Raw genomic sequence first — 13627 nt, forward strand, 5'->3', positions numbered from 1 at the left:
ATATATAGATGGTTGTATAAATAGCATCTTTATTAATTGGCCAATAAATATCCCAGTTATTTATGAACTATCAACTATGCAAAAAAAAATGTTTTCCGTACATATAACTATGTTTATATATTTAACTTGTCACATATACAAATACAAATACATATGCTTAAATACGCTTACATTGGATTTTGTCCATGCCGTCGTCCATATGTGTTCACTTTATGATTTACACACATTCGACTGGAAATTTGATATAATAATTTACTGTTCAATCCGCAGTCCGCATTTTGCATTCATATTTCGCATTTCGCATTTCGCAGATTGCTTCCCGCGCATTTCGCAATTCGCATTTCGTATTTCGTATTTCACATTTAGCGCAAACAGAACGAAATGGCAACAGAAACGTTAACGTAAACAACTAACAAACAAATGTTGTTGGCCCCTCGGGCCCAGGATATGCAGGATGCAGTATCCTGGTTGCAGGATTAGCCCAGGGTTCAGCTTTTTTTGGGCCAGGATGGCAAGAAGGGAAGTTCGAGCGACATCAACAGCATCGGCATCGGCATCAGCATCAGCATCAGACACTCAGATTTCGCATGATGATAGCAAAACTGCAGCGTTTTACATTTGGCAATCTGTAGCTTTTTACTCTACGATGCAAATACATAAACATCACGTGTAAATATAGCAGATGACAGATACCCAGGCAGTCAATAATCAGAGGGACTTTAATGGATGGGGAGATGGGGCTTGAATTCGGTTTCCGCCTCAATGATCTTGAGCTGAAGTCTGCAGTTCTCTGGAAAAAAAGCAAAAGAGTTTCGTAACAATGATCAGCATTTGTGGGGACAAAAGTATACATATATTTGCATGCATCTACTTGTTATTTTGCACCTAAGAAGATGTCTTACAGTACAAGCCTTTATTTTCGCAGCAAACCGCACATGAAACATAGCACTAAGAGATCTTAAAAAGTATACGAAAAGTTTACCAACAGAGTTACCCCTTAAGTGAAATCTCAAGTCTGAATGAAGTTTCAGTAACCCGGCGCTCTGACTTTTGGAAGCCTTTAAAGTTTACAGTTTAAACTGATTCGAAACGCAACTTGTCAAGTAATAAACAAACTGTTCAGTCGAAAAACTTGAGAAGCGAGTCCGTTTAGCTCGTTGAATTGGCATTGGCAGTTCACAGGGTCCCAACTAGTTGAGCTCTTGAAGGGACATTCGCCATTTTTATACTACTACTACTACTACTACTACTATTATATGTGTGGGTTCCTTTGTCTGTGTGTGAGTGTGTGTGTGTTTTTACAACAATAAAACGCTTCGTTGTCATAGCTCAAGCAGATTGATGTTCAACACAGCATTTTGCGACTCGCAGCAAGGACGAATGCGGAATGCGGAGGGTGGTGCCCCATCCTGCAGGATGATGACGATGTCATCATCGCAACAAGCAACATTCGAGTGCACTTACATGCCTATCTATCGTATATATCGTATATCTATATGAGCAGATATATCTGTGTGCGGCCATCCCCTTGACATTGGTACGTCCTGGATGTCCTGGTTGTCCTGGTTGTCCTGGAAGGCCTGGCCTGGTCGAGCAAGTGCAGTGCAAAGTTGGCGGCGCCTTGATTTATGTCCCAGTTGAACGTCTGTCTGTGGGTCGATGGTCTATGGTCTCTGGACCGAATCCCTCCTCCTTTCTCCTTTGGATTTTCGGGCATGGCAATCTCTCTATGGAGTTTACTTGAATTGTGTACACACTCGCGGCTTGTTTGTGCTTTTGATTTGATTTATATTGCCGACTCAAGAGCATGAAGATGTTGTTGATGTGGATGGTGGATGTGGATGTGCATGTGGATGTGGATATGCATGTGGATATGCATGTGGATGGGAATGTGAATGTGAATGGAGGATGACGAGGATGATGATGATCTCTGTCTGGTGTCGGCTTGTGAGTGAGATGATCGGGGCGGATTTAGATATTTGAGCCACAGTCGCACCGACATGGCTGACAGCCAAAGCACTTAGACCCTGGCTCATGTGATTTGCATGTGTCACATCAGGTCACATCTCAAAATCTCGAATCTCGAACCTCGAATACCGAATACCAAAGCCCGAAGCCCAAAGCCCGAATCTGGCACGCACCCGGGCAGCAGAAAAAGAAAAGTTTGCCAACTGAGACAAGTGGAGCCTCGGGCATAGGCGATTTTTCAATTAGTTGGCAGTCAGGCCTCCCCACCCCTCCCCCCCAGCACCTCATTCCAATCCACTCCACACTGACATCTACAAATTTTACCGGGCTTTGGGCCGTGAGCTCAACAGGAAAGTTGGAGCAAGGAGCTCAAAGTGGGGAGCATGGAGCGTGGAGCGGGGCCACAGGCAACAGGAGCTCAAATCCTACATAATTAAAATACTTAAAGGCTTTAAAGGCAGCAGCAAAGTTTTTAACTTTTAAATTGTTGAGCCTGGCCCCTGATGTTACCTTCCCAGCCCTCTTCCCCTTTTTTCCTGCTCTTATTGAGTTTCATTGTAGCATACAAAAGGGCGCACATGTGTAGAAATGCTTTATGGGTTAAGAGGGGGGAGAGTGGAGGCTTTCGGGGGTTAAGCGGGGCCGAGTGGGTGTGTGGGGACTGAACTCACTAAGCTTACTTAAGCATTTTTGCCCCGGCCTCGACTGTGTCAGTCGCAATCTTAGTCTCAGTTAGCGGCCAAAATCGCGCTGATAAAGTTGTTCCGTTGCTCCCAACTCGACCTTCTGCTTTTAACTCCCACTCCCACTGCCACTCCCACTCCACTACCATTTTCGCTTGAACTGTGAGTTATCGAGTCTGACAGGCGGCAATGGGTTTTGAAGGTGAGGGCATTCTGCTTCGGGTCCCTCTTCTAATGCTTCACCACCTTGGCTGGGCAGAAATTAACAAAATGGATACATTTTGACCAGTTTAACTTTAATTAATCAACAATAAGCTATCATTTACGTTCTCCTATGTAAATCCAATTTCTATTGCATTTCTTTTATAATGTTAAGCTTGGATTTAACTAAATATTAATAACATAAAAATGCTAATATAATAATTCACAGATTTCTGGAAAATAATTTTCTTGGTAAACTGTAAGCAAATTCAATTTTTTAAATACCAAACACTTTATGTGGCATGAACACCGATTTTGGTGAAGAAAACAAATTTCTCTATATTATTTTTTCTTTATTCCTTACACATTTATCCAAAATAAAGGCTATGGAATTAGAATAAATGAGTTTTTTTTTTGCTCTACCTTACAAAGTAATGTTATAAAGGACTTATATAGTCGATAAAAAATAGGTTTAACCATAAAGACATCCCTTGTTGATGAACCGCCTAACTTTCTGGGAGCCTCGGTAATTAGTTTTCCATATTTTAGAATCCACATCTGGTCACGTCAATGCCCCGGCCCTTTTACCCACCCCTGCAAACAAAAAGCCATGGCCCGCATTGCTCATACGCCCGGTGTGCCTGTGCTTGACTATATGCCGTTCGACTCACTACGGGGGACGTTAATTGACAGGACACCCACATAGATTTTCATAATTTTCGTTATTAGATAAACACACACGCACACCAAATTAGCAGCTGCTGGTGAGGTTTGGGGTGCTTAGTGAGGGGTGGTCGGTCATCCGGCTGCATACTTTATTAGATTTGGGTTTAACCCGAGGTCGTCTCACCACCTCCCTATTTTTTGCCCGGACAAGTTCACCCATCCCAATCCCGTCCAACCAACTTCATTCCCGTCCATTGGCGCCTCTTTTCGACCTCGACCTAACGATTTTGCTTTGTCATTTGGTCGTTTAATTATGTGCATGGAAATTTATGTGCGACTCCTTGACTTTAAATGAAGTGTAAGGACCAATGCCAATCCTTTTCCGCCGCCAGCTGTTGGCCGCCTCGCTTGCCGCCTCACTTGCCGACTCCCAACCCCCGACTCCCGACTACTGACTCTATACCAACTGCTAAATCGACCCCGACCTTGGACCTAGACTTCGGCTATGGACCTTACTTTCAGTTATTTATGGTGGCCTCGAGCCTGATAATACACAGAAAAGTGCAGAGAACGGAGGGCGTGGGTGAACGTGGGATGGCGGCAGCAGAAAGACTGGCTGATTAAATTTTGTATTAGCTCAATAAATTCTCAACCAGGCAAATGTGTATAAAAATGCCCTATGACACGCAAATGGACGTCGCTTAACGCGCCACTGGCCGTTGTCATATTTCAGGCGCACTCGACTAGACTCTTGTATCCATTGTGGCCGGGCTCTAATTTATGTCGCTGGTAATTTGCCACAGATTTCTGCACTGTGGCGGGGTAAAGGGTTGCGACGGGCAAGTGGGCAAGTGGGCAAGTGGGAAAGTGGGCAAGTGGTTGGGATCCGTTTGCATATGATGAGTAAGCAGTGATTCGACCAAATGCTTGGGCGGGCCAAGAGATACACGTTAATGGGCAGCTTAGATAAAGATGATGGAGCATTGCCTTTTTGGAGAGGATTATTCCGGATGGGTTCTCGAAAGGAAAATATCGGAAAGTAATAGGGGAAGCTAACCCCAAGTTGGCTTAAATACACACATCCGCTCGTTAATGACACAAGTTAACCACAGCGTTTGCCGCCCACGGCTATATGGCAATCGGATAACGGGCACACTTACTGTGAGCAATCTGCTAAAGACTCCTCGGGCGCTATCGAAAAATACCACACCACACCACACCACAGCACAGCACAGCACGCCCTCTCTCTAATCCAGTCCTTTCAATTTGCAAACTCTCAATTGCATTTCAATTTTCGCTACACGTTTTTACAGCTCGTCGTCGATGATTTTATATATCGCCCTTCACTTTCCCATGTTTGCTCTGCTCCGGACCTTGGCTGAACATTCATCACATCCAGATAGCTAGATATATAGACATGTAGACATATAGACGGGCAGATCGATGGATAGATGGATAGCGGTGGACTCAAACGGATGAGCGGAGCCTTGATTCGGGACTCCAATTTAAGCTTCTGAATGGCAAATGGCAAATGGGAAATGGGAAATCCGGTGGTGACGGCAGCCACCTAGTCCTGATGTTGGCCTCGCGTTAATTACGCGACTTTTGCTGCGGTCGCCTATTTGCTGATTGCATGACAGCGGCAACGTTGGCCGAGGCACGCACGACTTACGCCCTTCCGTGGCTGCCACATGCGGCATGTCATGGCGTGGCATGGCATGGTCCATCCTCACCCAATCCTCACCCAATCCTCACCCAATCCTCGAGCTCAGCTCATCTGCAATGCTCGCATCGCTCCCAGAGCCGAGTTAGTCACGCCAATTTTATTGCATTCCAGTTTCAGTTCCCGTTCCTGTTCCTCTTCCTGTTCCTCATCCTGTTTTCTGTTTCTGTTTCTGTTTCTCTGTCTGCCATAGGCGTTTGCCAAAGGGGGGCGGCTGCTGTACGGGGGCGTGGTCACGGCCATTCACGACTATCAGTCGCAACAATAGCGTTGGCAGTTTTCGGATTTCAAGCGGAACAATTAAGTTAACGATCTGCGGACGAGTGCCAAAGCGCCAAAGAGCAAAGTGCGCCTACAACATGGGCGTCCATGTCCTCGGGGCGGGCGCATGGTGTCCCAAGTGGGCGTGGCAGGACGAAGGGGAAACGTGTTTAGCCAGCCACATTGGCGACCATCGCACGTCCATGTCGTCCTGCCAAGCGAAAGAGTAAATTTAAGTCTTTAAGCGGTCTGGTCGCATCCTGCCTGCCGGCTGCTTGTCCTTCAATTAGCCAAAAAACTGATTAAGTGAATAGGCCACATCTAATGTGGCCAGCAAGGAGCAAGGAGCAGGGAGCAAGGAGCCAGGAGCAAGTAGGACCATGCAAATGCAAACAGAAGTGCACACAAAAAATGTCCTTTTTTGTACTGAACTTTTTAGCCCCGCTTCAAAATTTCTTCCGATTCCTGCCCCTTATTTAACTGAGGAAGGACTGAAAAGTAAACAAAGTTTTAATTTCCCTCAATGATTTCTCTGGGCATTTGTTTTAGGCCAGCCAGGATTCGAACGCCTTTCCCTTTTCTCCTGCGAGGCAAAGACGAAAGACGAACGGCGCTCTGCCCCGGCCTCATAATCAAGTTAGATAAATCTAAATCCTTTGCGATAAGCGGCTGAAGAATAGCCTGGTACCGCTCCCAAGGACCCAACGTCTCCATCAAAGTTGCTCCGTCTGCTCCGGCTGCAAGGCCAAGTGGGTTGGCCCATTGGGTGGCCCGGGGGCTGGGCATCTTTGGACTGCCGACTGCGGACTGTGGACTGTGGACTCTGGAGTGGGGCTTCGGCTACGAATTAGAGTGCCACAGTCGGGCGAGTGAATAGAATTTGTAATTTCCGTTTTCGTTTTGTATGCTAACCCGAGAACCCACCCTGCAGCACAGCTCTTAAAGCGCTCCACAATGAAACTGTATCCGGGAACTGATGTTGCCTGCAGTTCAATTGGTTTCGGGGGCCAGCGGATTGGATTGGATTGGATTGGACTGGCTTGGGCTGCGTGGAATACTTATGACGATGACTAAACACTCTGTTGGCCATGTTTGCCATTGCATTTAAAGATGAGAGGCTATTGAAACCATTTCCCATTTGCCGGCTGGCCAAAGGGAACGGACAAAGTGGCCGGAAGCCAAATTTTGTGGCTATCGTGAGTTCTGAGACAAAAACTGAAACAGAGCAGGTGTCGCCAGACTTTGGAAAGACCTACTCAGAAAAAAGCAGTTCGATATTGAATGTATGTTCGTAAGTCACATCCTAATTAGATTTCTGTACGTTTCGAAAAGTTTCGGAAAACGAGAAGAAGTTTTAGATTGTGCATTACCATGAAACATGCAATAGGGCATCTAAACATTTTACAAAAGAACTATTGTTGATATCGTATGCTATAATAACTTATTATGATTAACAAGTTCATAAAAGCTTTTGCATTAATTTTTCTGAGCCCTCAGTGAAAGGGTTCAAACTTCACATCCGGCTTGAAGGACCTGTGCAGTTGCTAGATATATTCAACGGCTATTTAAATCGTTTTGGAACGGTTAAAAATCTTGTTTTCTCCGGTAATCTTAATACTGATTCAATAATATTGATTCAATAAATAAAATGTATGGAGTTTTTCGTTTTGGAAGGTATTTTGGTAGCTTGAATACCAACAGCAAAGTAAAAATTGAATGATAAGTTCCTAAACCTATTTTGAATTGGCTCAGATAAATATGCTACGAATCTAAAAGAAATGTCTGTTATTTGTGTGAAGAATGTTGGGTTACCTACCTCCGGTGGTTGGTGCAGGAGACCTCCGCCTAATGGTTCTTCCGCCGTTTCCGGCGCCGTCGCCAGGCCACGTGGCCGAGGAGCTGGCCCAACCGATGGGCCAGGAAGCGGAAGTGGCGCCACTCCGCGCAGCTTGCCACCGCGATGAGCAGCATCGAGTTGATCCCGAGGGCCAGCGAGGCCGCCGAACTGCCCAGGTTGCCCTTGGTCAGCTGGTCGGAGCAGCGGCCAATCGAGTCGATGTCCAGCTCGCTCATCACGCGCCCGTTGACCTCCAGCGGCGAGATGCAGTAGTTCTTCTGCAGGAAGTCGCTCAGGTTGTGGGCCCCCTCGGCCAGCGGTCCGTCGAGCAGGGTGTGGATGTGGCAACCACAGGGGAAGTGGTTGCTGACCAGCTGCAGGTGCTCCACACCGTCCACAATGATGGCGTTGGGGTCGGGCGTCTCCAGCACGTGATTGCCGAAAAACTTGAGGTGCTTGATGGCCGCCGTGCTGGTGAAGTTGAGCTCCTCGATCGAGTCGATCTTGTTGTTGAGGACCTGCAGCGTCTCCACCTGGGTGAGTCCGGTGAAGGCGTCCGCGCAGATCACCCCCAGATCGGATTCCTGCAGCGTGAGCAGCAGCACATTGGACAGGCCGCGGAAGGTGAAGGGCGCCACCTCCTTGAGGTCCATGTAGGCCAGCTTCAGCAGACCCACCGTGTCCATGCCGAAGAAGGCGTCCTGCTCGATGCTGCGGATGCCGGACGGCAGGATCAGGTGGCCCACGTTCGTCAGGCTGGAGAAGGCCGAGCTGTCGATGCGGATCAGCGGATTGTTGGTCAGCAGGATCAGCTTGATGTTGGACGTGCCCGCAAAGGCGTTGCCCTCGATCCGCTGGATCTGGTTGTGGCTCAGCAGGATCGTGGACAGGTTCTGCAGGCCGGCGAACGCGAACTGGGCCACCAGCTGCAGCGGCGTGTACTGGATGGACAGCTCCTTGAGGCGCGGCAGTCCGCGGAAGGCGAACTGCCTGATCCGCGTGATGTTGTTGCCGTCCAGCGAGAGCTTCTTCAGCGCCCGCAGGCCGGCGAAAGAGTCCGGCTTGATGATCGGGAAGTTGTTCTTGGTCAGCGCCAGGTTCTCCACCGTCGCCGGCAGCTGGCGCAGCGGGATCTGGTCTAGGCCGCCCGTGTTACACAGCACCTGAGGACAAGCGGTTTGCATTGGTTTATTGCACTGATACAAATTAATTAAATGAAACACAAAATCATAGTATAAATACAACGCATTTTAATTTGCAAGACTTAATTTTAGAATTATTAATAACTGTGGAAGGTACAAGTCTTATAATGGGTCCCGTTTGTTTAAAATTCATTTCATTTATTGTAAGTTTAATTCATTTTTATTTTTATTTTGAAAAAAGTCCAATACATTGTTACAACCAATATGTAATATTTCTATTGTTAAAGTAGCTGATCCATTGCCTTCGAAACCGAAGCGAAAAATGAATGAATTACTTGGATTTACTATGCTTTTTTCGGTTCGGGCAAACTTGAGAGAATAGGGCCTTTGCAAGATACGCCCATCAGGAATCGACCTATTTGCATATCCTAGCAGAAGAAACTATAATTACATTTTTTACGTTTATGACCCAATTAAGTATATATATTATTGATCAGCCTCACAAGGAGAATTGCTCTAGGCATGTCCGTCTGTCCGTCTCTCAGTTTTCAAAAGTATTCTTTTTATTGCAAATAATATATATGATGGAACGGGCCTAATCAAATGACTATATAAAATACATAGCTTCGTTGATTATTAATTTATACGAATATACACAGAGATTGAGTTGTGGTTTACTATTTTAGTGTTTTTGGTACAAGGTGCAAGGGTATATCCAACTTGTTTTTTTTTAATATATAATATTAAAGTAAATGTTTTTTAAAGCAAGGCTCTAGTTGGCAGAAAATTGCGAATTAGTTACATTTAGTATATTTTATCTGAGAAGAGAAAATTGACTTAATATGCAGGTCGAACCATTATTTATCATTATATAAGACATTTTCGAAGTTGAACTACGTCGTTAAAATGAGTTTTTCTTTAATTAGATTACTTTTTGGCCGACAAAATTTGGTTGTTTGCTTTTGGCTACTTCCTTCTTGCTGTCTTCTTTGGGTCACCTTTTGATGTTACATTAATTCAAACGCCGGGAACGAGGACCCCTGTTCTGCAATGTGGGAACCCCCATAGGTTGGCTTTGTCAGCGGCGGACTCATCGGACTCATCAAAGGTTTTCGCTCTTAATCAGTTTGTGTGTCCCTGCTTTATGACAGTTCCCCGCCCGTTTTCCCGTGGGCGCCATTGATACCTCCACGCCATGGCAACTGACAGCCGTTGGGCAATCAGATCAGACGCCACATCGGCCACGGCACGAAGGACCAGGGACGAGGGCAATGGCAATGGCGATGGCAATGGCGATGGTTTAAGGACGACGGAATGGGACTTTGTTTGATGCGTGGCGCGAAAATTGAATTTGTGGCTTTATTGCTGAAAATAAAATTAAATCGAATTCTTGTTTTTGGCGGCGCTACGGAGCGAGTCCGTGGTTTCTGGCGAGAGACCCTTGTCTAGCATTGTTTTTCGCACATCCTTCGCTCTCGGTCTTCGTCCTTTGCGCCTTTGCATTTTTTGTATAACGTTTATGTGCTGATGTGTGCGTTTTCTGCCAAGAATTTCTTGGTTTGCACTTGGAGAAAAAGAGGGAAATGTACCAGTGATCTAATGAGTTATATATTCAAACTATAAAAAACTTGTAAAAAAAAAACAAATAATTTAGATGTTAAATATTTGATTCATTTGCTTTAAAATGTTTTCTAATGCAGTAATAAGCAAAATCAATTATTTGACTTTAGACTTTAGTTTAGACTTTCAGAATTTTATATAAGTTACCAACATATTTTTGATTTCTTTATGATGTTTTGAGCTATTACCCTATAAAACTTAAAATTTGATTGCAATTATTGAATAAAGCAAAGGGTAAGTGCTTTTAAGGAATTAATTTTTTTTTTTTTTTTTGGGTCCACGAAATTAAGTTTTTGACAAGGACACAATCTGCGATAGCTGTGCTGAGCATTGTGTTGTTCCTGGCTACAGCGAAACAATTTGCGAGTGTATGTTTTGGAGTGTACACTGCACAGGCTCCTTTCCGGTCGCCAAGTTAACTGTGCATAACTGTCCATCGCCTGTCACGTTCCTCTTGACCCCGCCCACCGGTCTCCAGTCCCATCTCACCTGATTTTGCCCAACCTTGGCTGCACTTCTTGCGTAACATTTGCACAATTTTCATACGCTTCACCTTTTTAAATGAACGAATTAAAAGTTTTCTTTCCTTTTGGGCAAGGGTCTTGCCTTTGCCTTCCCCTTTCCCTTTTCCTTTTCCTTTCCCTCTCCCTTTCCCTTTCGCGCCAAAAAACCCCCCCCCAGAATTGTTATTTTTGCCTCAGTTACGTTACGTTCTGATTCGGCTCCGTTCAGTTCAGTTCAGTACAGTTCAGTTCAGTTCAGTCTTGTTCTGTGCTGTTCTCTGCTGTGCTGTTCCGTTTAATGAAATTTCGTTTCTATGCATTCACAGTCGCGAATTCAAGCGACACGGTTAAAAAGTCCCTTGTTCGCTGAACTTTAACTGGCACTGTCGGTTAAAGAGAAGGAAAATGTAGAGTAGAGAACGGTGCACGGAGAACGGTGCACGGTGAACGGTGAACGGAGAAAGGCGAACGGGGCCTGACCCCAAAAAGTGTGCTTCACTTTTGTTACCTTTTTTGGGGCCTGAACTAATTTCGCCTCTTCAATACAGCAAACCGTACCGCACCCAAAAAAAAAAAAAAAAACAAAAAAAAGGGCAGAAAAAGATAAGTGGAGAACGAGAGCTGAGTAAATCATTGCATTGTCTATAATCCGGAATAATGAAATCACTTAAGTTCTCAATTTGGTAGAAATGACGATGCCAAGTTCCCTCTGGTAATAAGGATGCGCATTAAGCGTGCTCCAAAACTCTCGCGGGACACCATTGAATACGGCCACACACAAAAGTGTGGGGGCGATGGGCGGTGGGCGGTGGACGTGGAGCCTGTAGGCGTGGCACACAAGAAACTCAGACAGACGCAGAAACAAAAGGAAAATAAACCATTTGCCTGCATTTTCGATTAATTTTCCGTACTCATCACTGTGCCGACGAGACCGGAGCATCTGTGGCCATTGCCTGACCACCATTTCCCCAGAGAGATCCTCCCGATTCTCCTGCTCCTGCATCTGTTCGAGCTCTTTCTCCATTCTCCAGAGTCCTTTCTCCTTTCTCCTGTCTCCTGTCTCGGGTCTCCTCCTTTGGCCACTGCCACTGCTGGAGCTGCCGATGATGGTTCTGCATTCAACTCCACCGCACTGTGGGCCGACTACCTCAACCAATACCAGGTCCAACTTAAAATAGTTAATCTGAAACCTTTGAGTTGGGGCAAGTTGCACTTGTGTTTAAGCCTGCTTAAATATTTTATATCAAGTTCTGTTGCCAATGGTTTTGTGCTAGCCAAAAACCTAATTAGCCATACCACACTACTTCAAAATACAACGAGAATGGAAGTTAACTTCAACTATGCCGAGAATCTTTAACCTTGTTGTAAGCACAAATTGAATAATAAATAGATCAATTTATACAGATCGCATAGCAGTGCCGATTTAAGAAAATGGTAGTGCAAATGTAATATTTTAGACAACAAAATTTCAGAAGCCAAATTGGTTTGCACTTTAAATTTAACTTTGTGTCTATTTCATAGCTCTGACAAAGATGTGTTTCGATTCTTTTAGATTCGAGGTGGCGGGTGCTCAAATGAGCTCAATACTTAGACGATGTGATCCCAATATTGTTCATCGGCCACTTTGTTTTTATTAGTTGCGTATACCACTTTTTTATGACAAGCCGGTGATGCTGTCGACAGCGCTTGTTAGTCACATAAGCCTATTAATAGAAGTCAATATTGAAAATGCTGTCCTGTCACTTATCCCACAGAGACTATTAAAAACTGAGTTAAACAGAGCCAAAAATTTTCATTTGCAAGCCATACACTGTAAATAAACCTAGCCTGGGAGCCAAAGCAATGTCTTAACTTTCGACTTGATTTTTTTAATCATTTACATTAAGCGACGTTTTAAAATGATTTGGATATTTACACGAAATATTGAAAGTATTTTAGACCTGAATAAATGAAATATATTTTATAGGCAGGACCCAATACTAATTTGAGTATTGGCATCTCAAACCACGCAGTACTGAGTTATGTTTATGTATTCTCAAAATCAAAACATCAAAAATGGATTATTTCAGATTCATAAAAATAAATATCATAAATAAATAGATAGCTAAATTCCTTCATGTTAAATTTTTTATATTCAAAAAGGATTTTTTTCGGTATTTGACATTCTCTGAATTGATAGAACATAAATTCTAAGGGAGGTCACTTGGTTGCTAATTTCAGCGTCTTAGGGCGATAATCTTTTCTGTTTGCATTGGATTTTGGGATCACATTTATATATGTATATGTATGTATATATGGATGGCCTAATCTTTTGTTGCACAATGCCGACCACTGTGCAGAGCCTTCCACAGACCACCAAGATCCCCGCCAGCACTTGGCCCTAGATAGAGTACAAGTGGATTGTTAAGCTTACTTGAGTCTGGGACAAGCAGATGCACTCGGCTGGGCATGATTTGGATGTTTCGGTTTGTTGCGAGTTCCACAGGCAGACGACAACGGAGAGCGCAATTATGAGCACCAGCCAGGAATTGCACATTTCACGTTGTTGCTGACACGACAGTTTGGCGGCGTAATTGAGCTCTATTCTCTCTTGTCCGGCTGCACAGCTCCTCTATCTTTTTGGGTTTCTCCAGCTCCTGTTCTTTCTCTTCCCCCTTCTTCTTCTTCTTCTTCTTCTTTTTCTTCTTATTCTTTTTATTCTTATTCTTCTTCTTTTTCTTGTTTTCTGGGGGCCAAGTGTATGGCTCACCTTATTGTACCGCCTGCCAACTTGCAAGTTCTTCTGTTGCTCTTCCTTTCTTTTTTGTCGTTGCCTACTTTTTTTTGGCCTCCTCTTCGCTGGCCCCTTCCTCGGCACTTTCCTTAGTTATTTATGTTTTTATATTGCGTTATTTCATTTAAACTTTCCTTCCTCTGCTGCCGCTGCCTCTGCCGCTGCTGCTGCTGCTGTTGTCGCTGCGTCTTTTCTCCTTTATTATATATTCTTAAGCTTTATCATATTTATTTACGCTACTTCTTCCGGC

At 44.5% G+C, this 13627-nt stretch overlaps 1 protein-coding gene across 1 annotated transcript; it reads right to left on the bottom strand.

Moving 5' to 3' along the window:
• Positions 1-706: 706 nt before the first annotated feature.
• LOC108147746 (chondroadherin) lies at positions 707-13540 on the bottom strand. Its single transcript, XM_017274477.2, has 3 exons — positions 13018-13540; positions 7319-8502; positions 707-790 (listed from the first exon to the last, which is right to left on the bottom strand). The coding sequence occupies exons 1-2, from the start codon at positions 13138-13140 to the stop codon at positions 7348-7350; spliced, it is 1278 nt and encodes a 425-aa protein (XP_017129966.1). The 5' UTR covers positions 13141-13540; the 3' UTR covers positions 707-790; positions 7319-7347.
• Positions 13541-13627: the final 87 nt, after the last annotated feature.

The sequence above is a fragment of the Drosophila elegans genome, unplaced genomic scaffold (assembly GCF_018152505.1).
Source record: "Drosophila elegans isolate 14027-0461.03 unplaced genomic scaffold, ASM1815250v1 contig_149, whole genome shotgun sequence".
In the NCBI taxonomy this organism is placed as follows: Eukaryota; Metazoa; Arthropoda; class Insecta; order Diptera; family Drosophilidae; genus Drosophila; species Drosophila elegans.

Coding starts and splice junctions, on each gene's coding strand:
- LOC108147746 (XM_017274477.2), bottom strand. CDS start 13,140: ATGTGCAATTCCTGGCTGGTGCTCATAATTGCGCTCTCCGTTGTCGTC. Junction 8,503..13,017: donor TCTGCTTGTCCCAGACTCAA/GTAAGCTTAACA, acceptor GCTTGTCCTCAG/GTGCTGTGTAACACGGGCGG.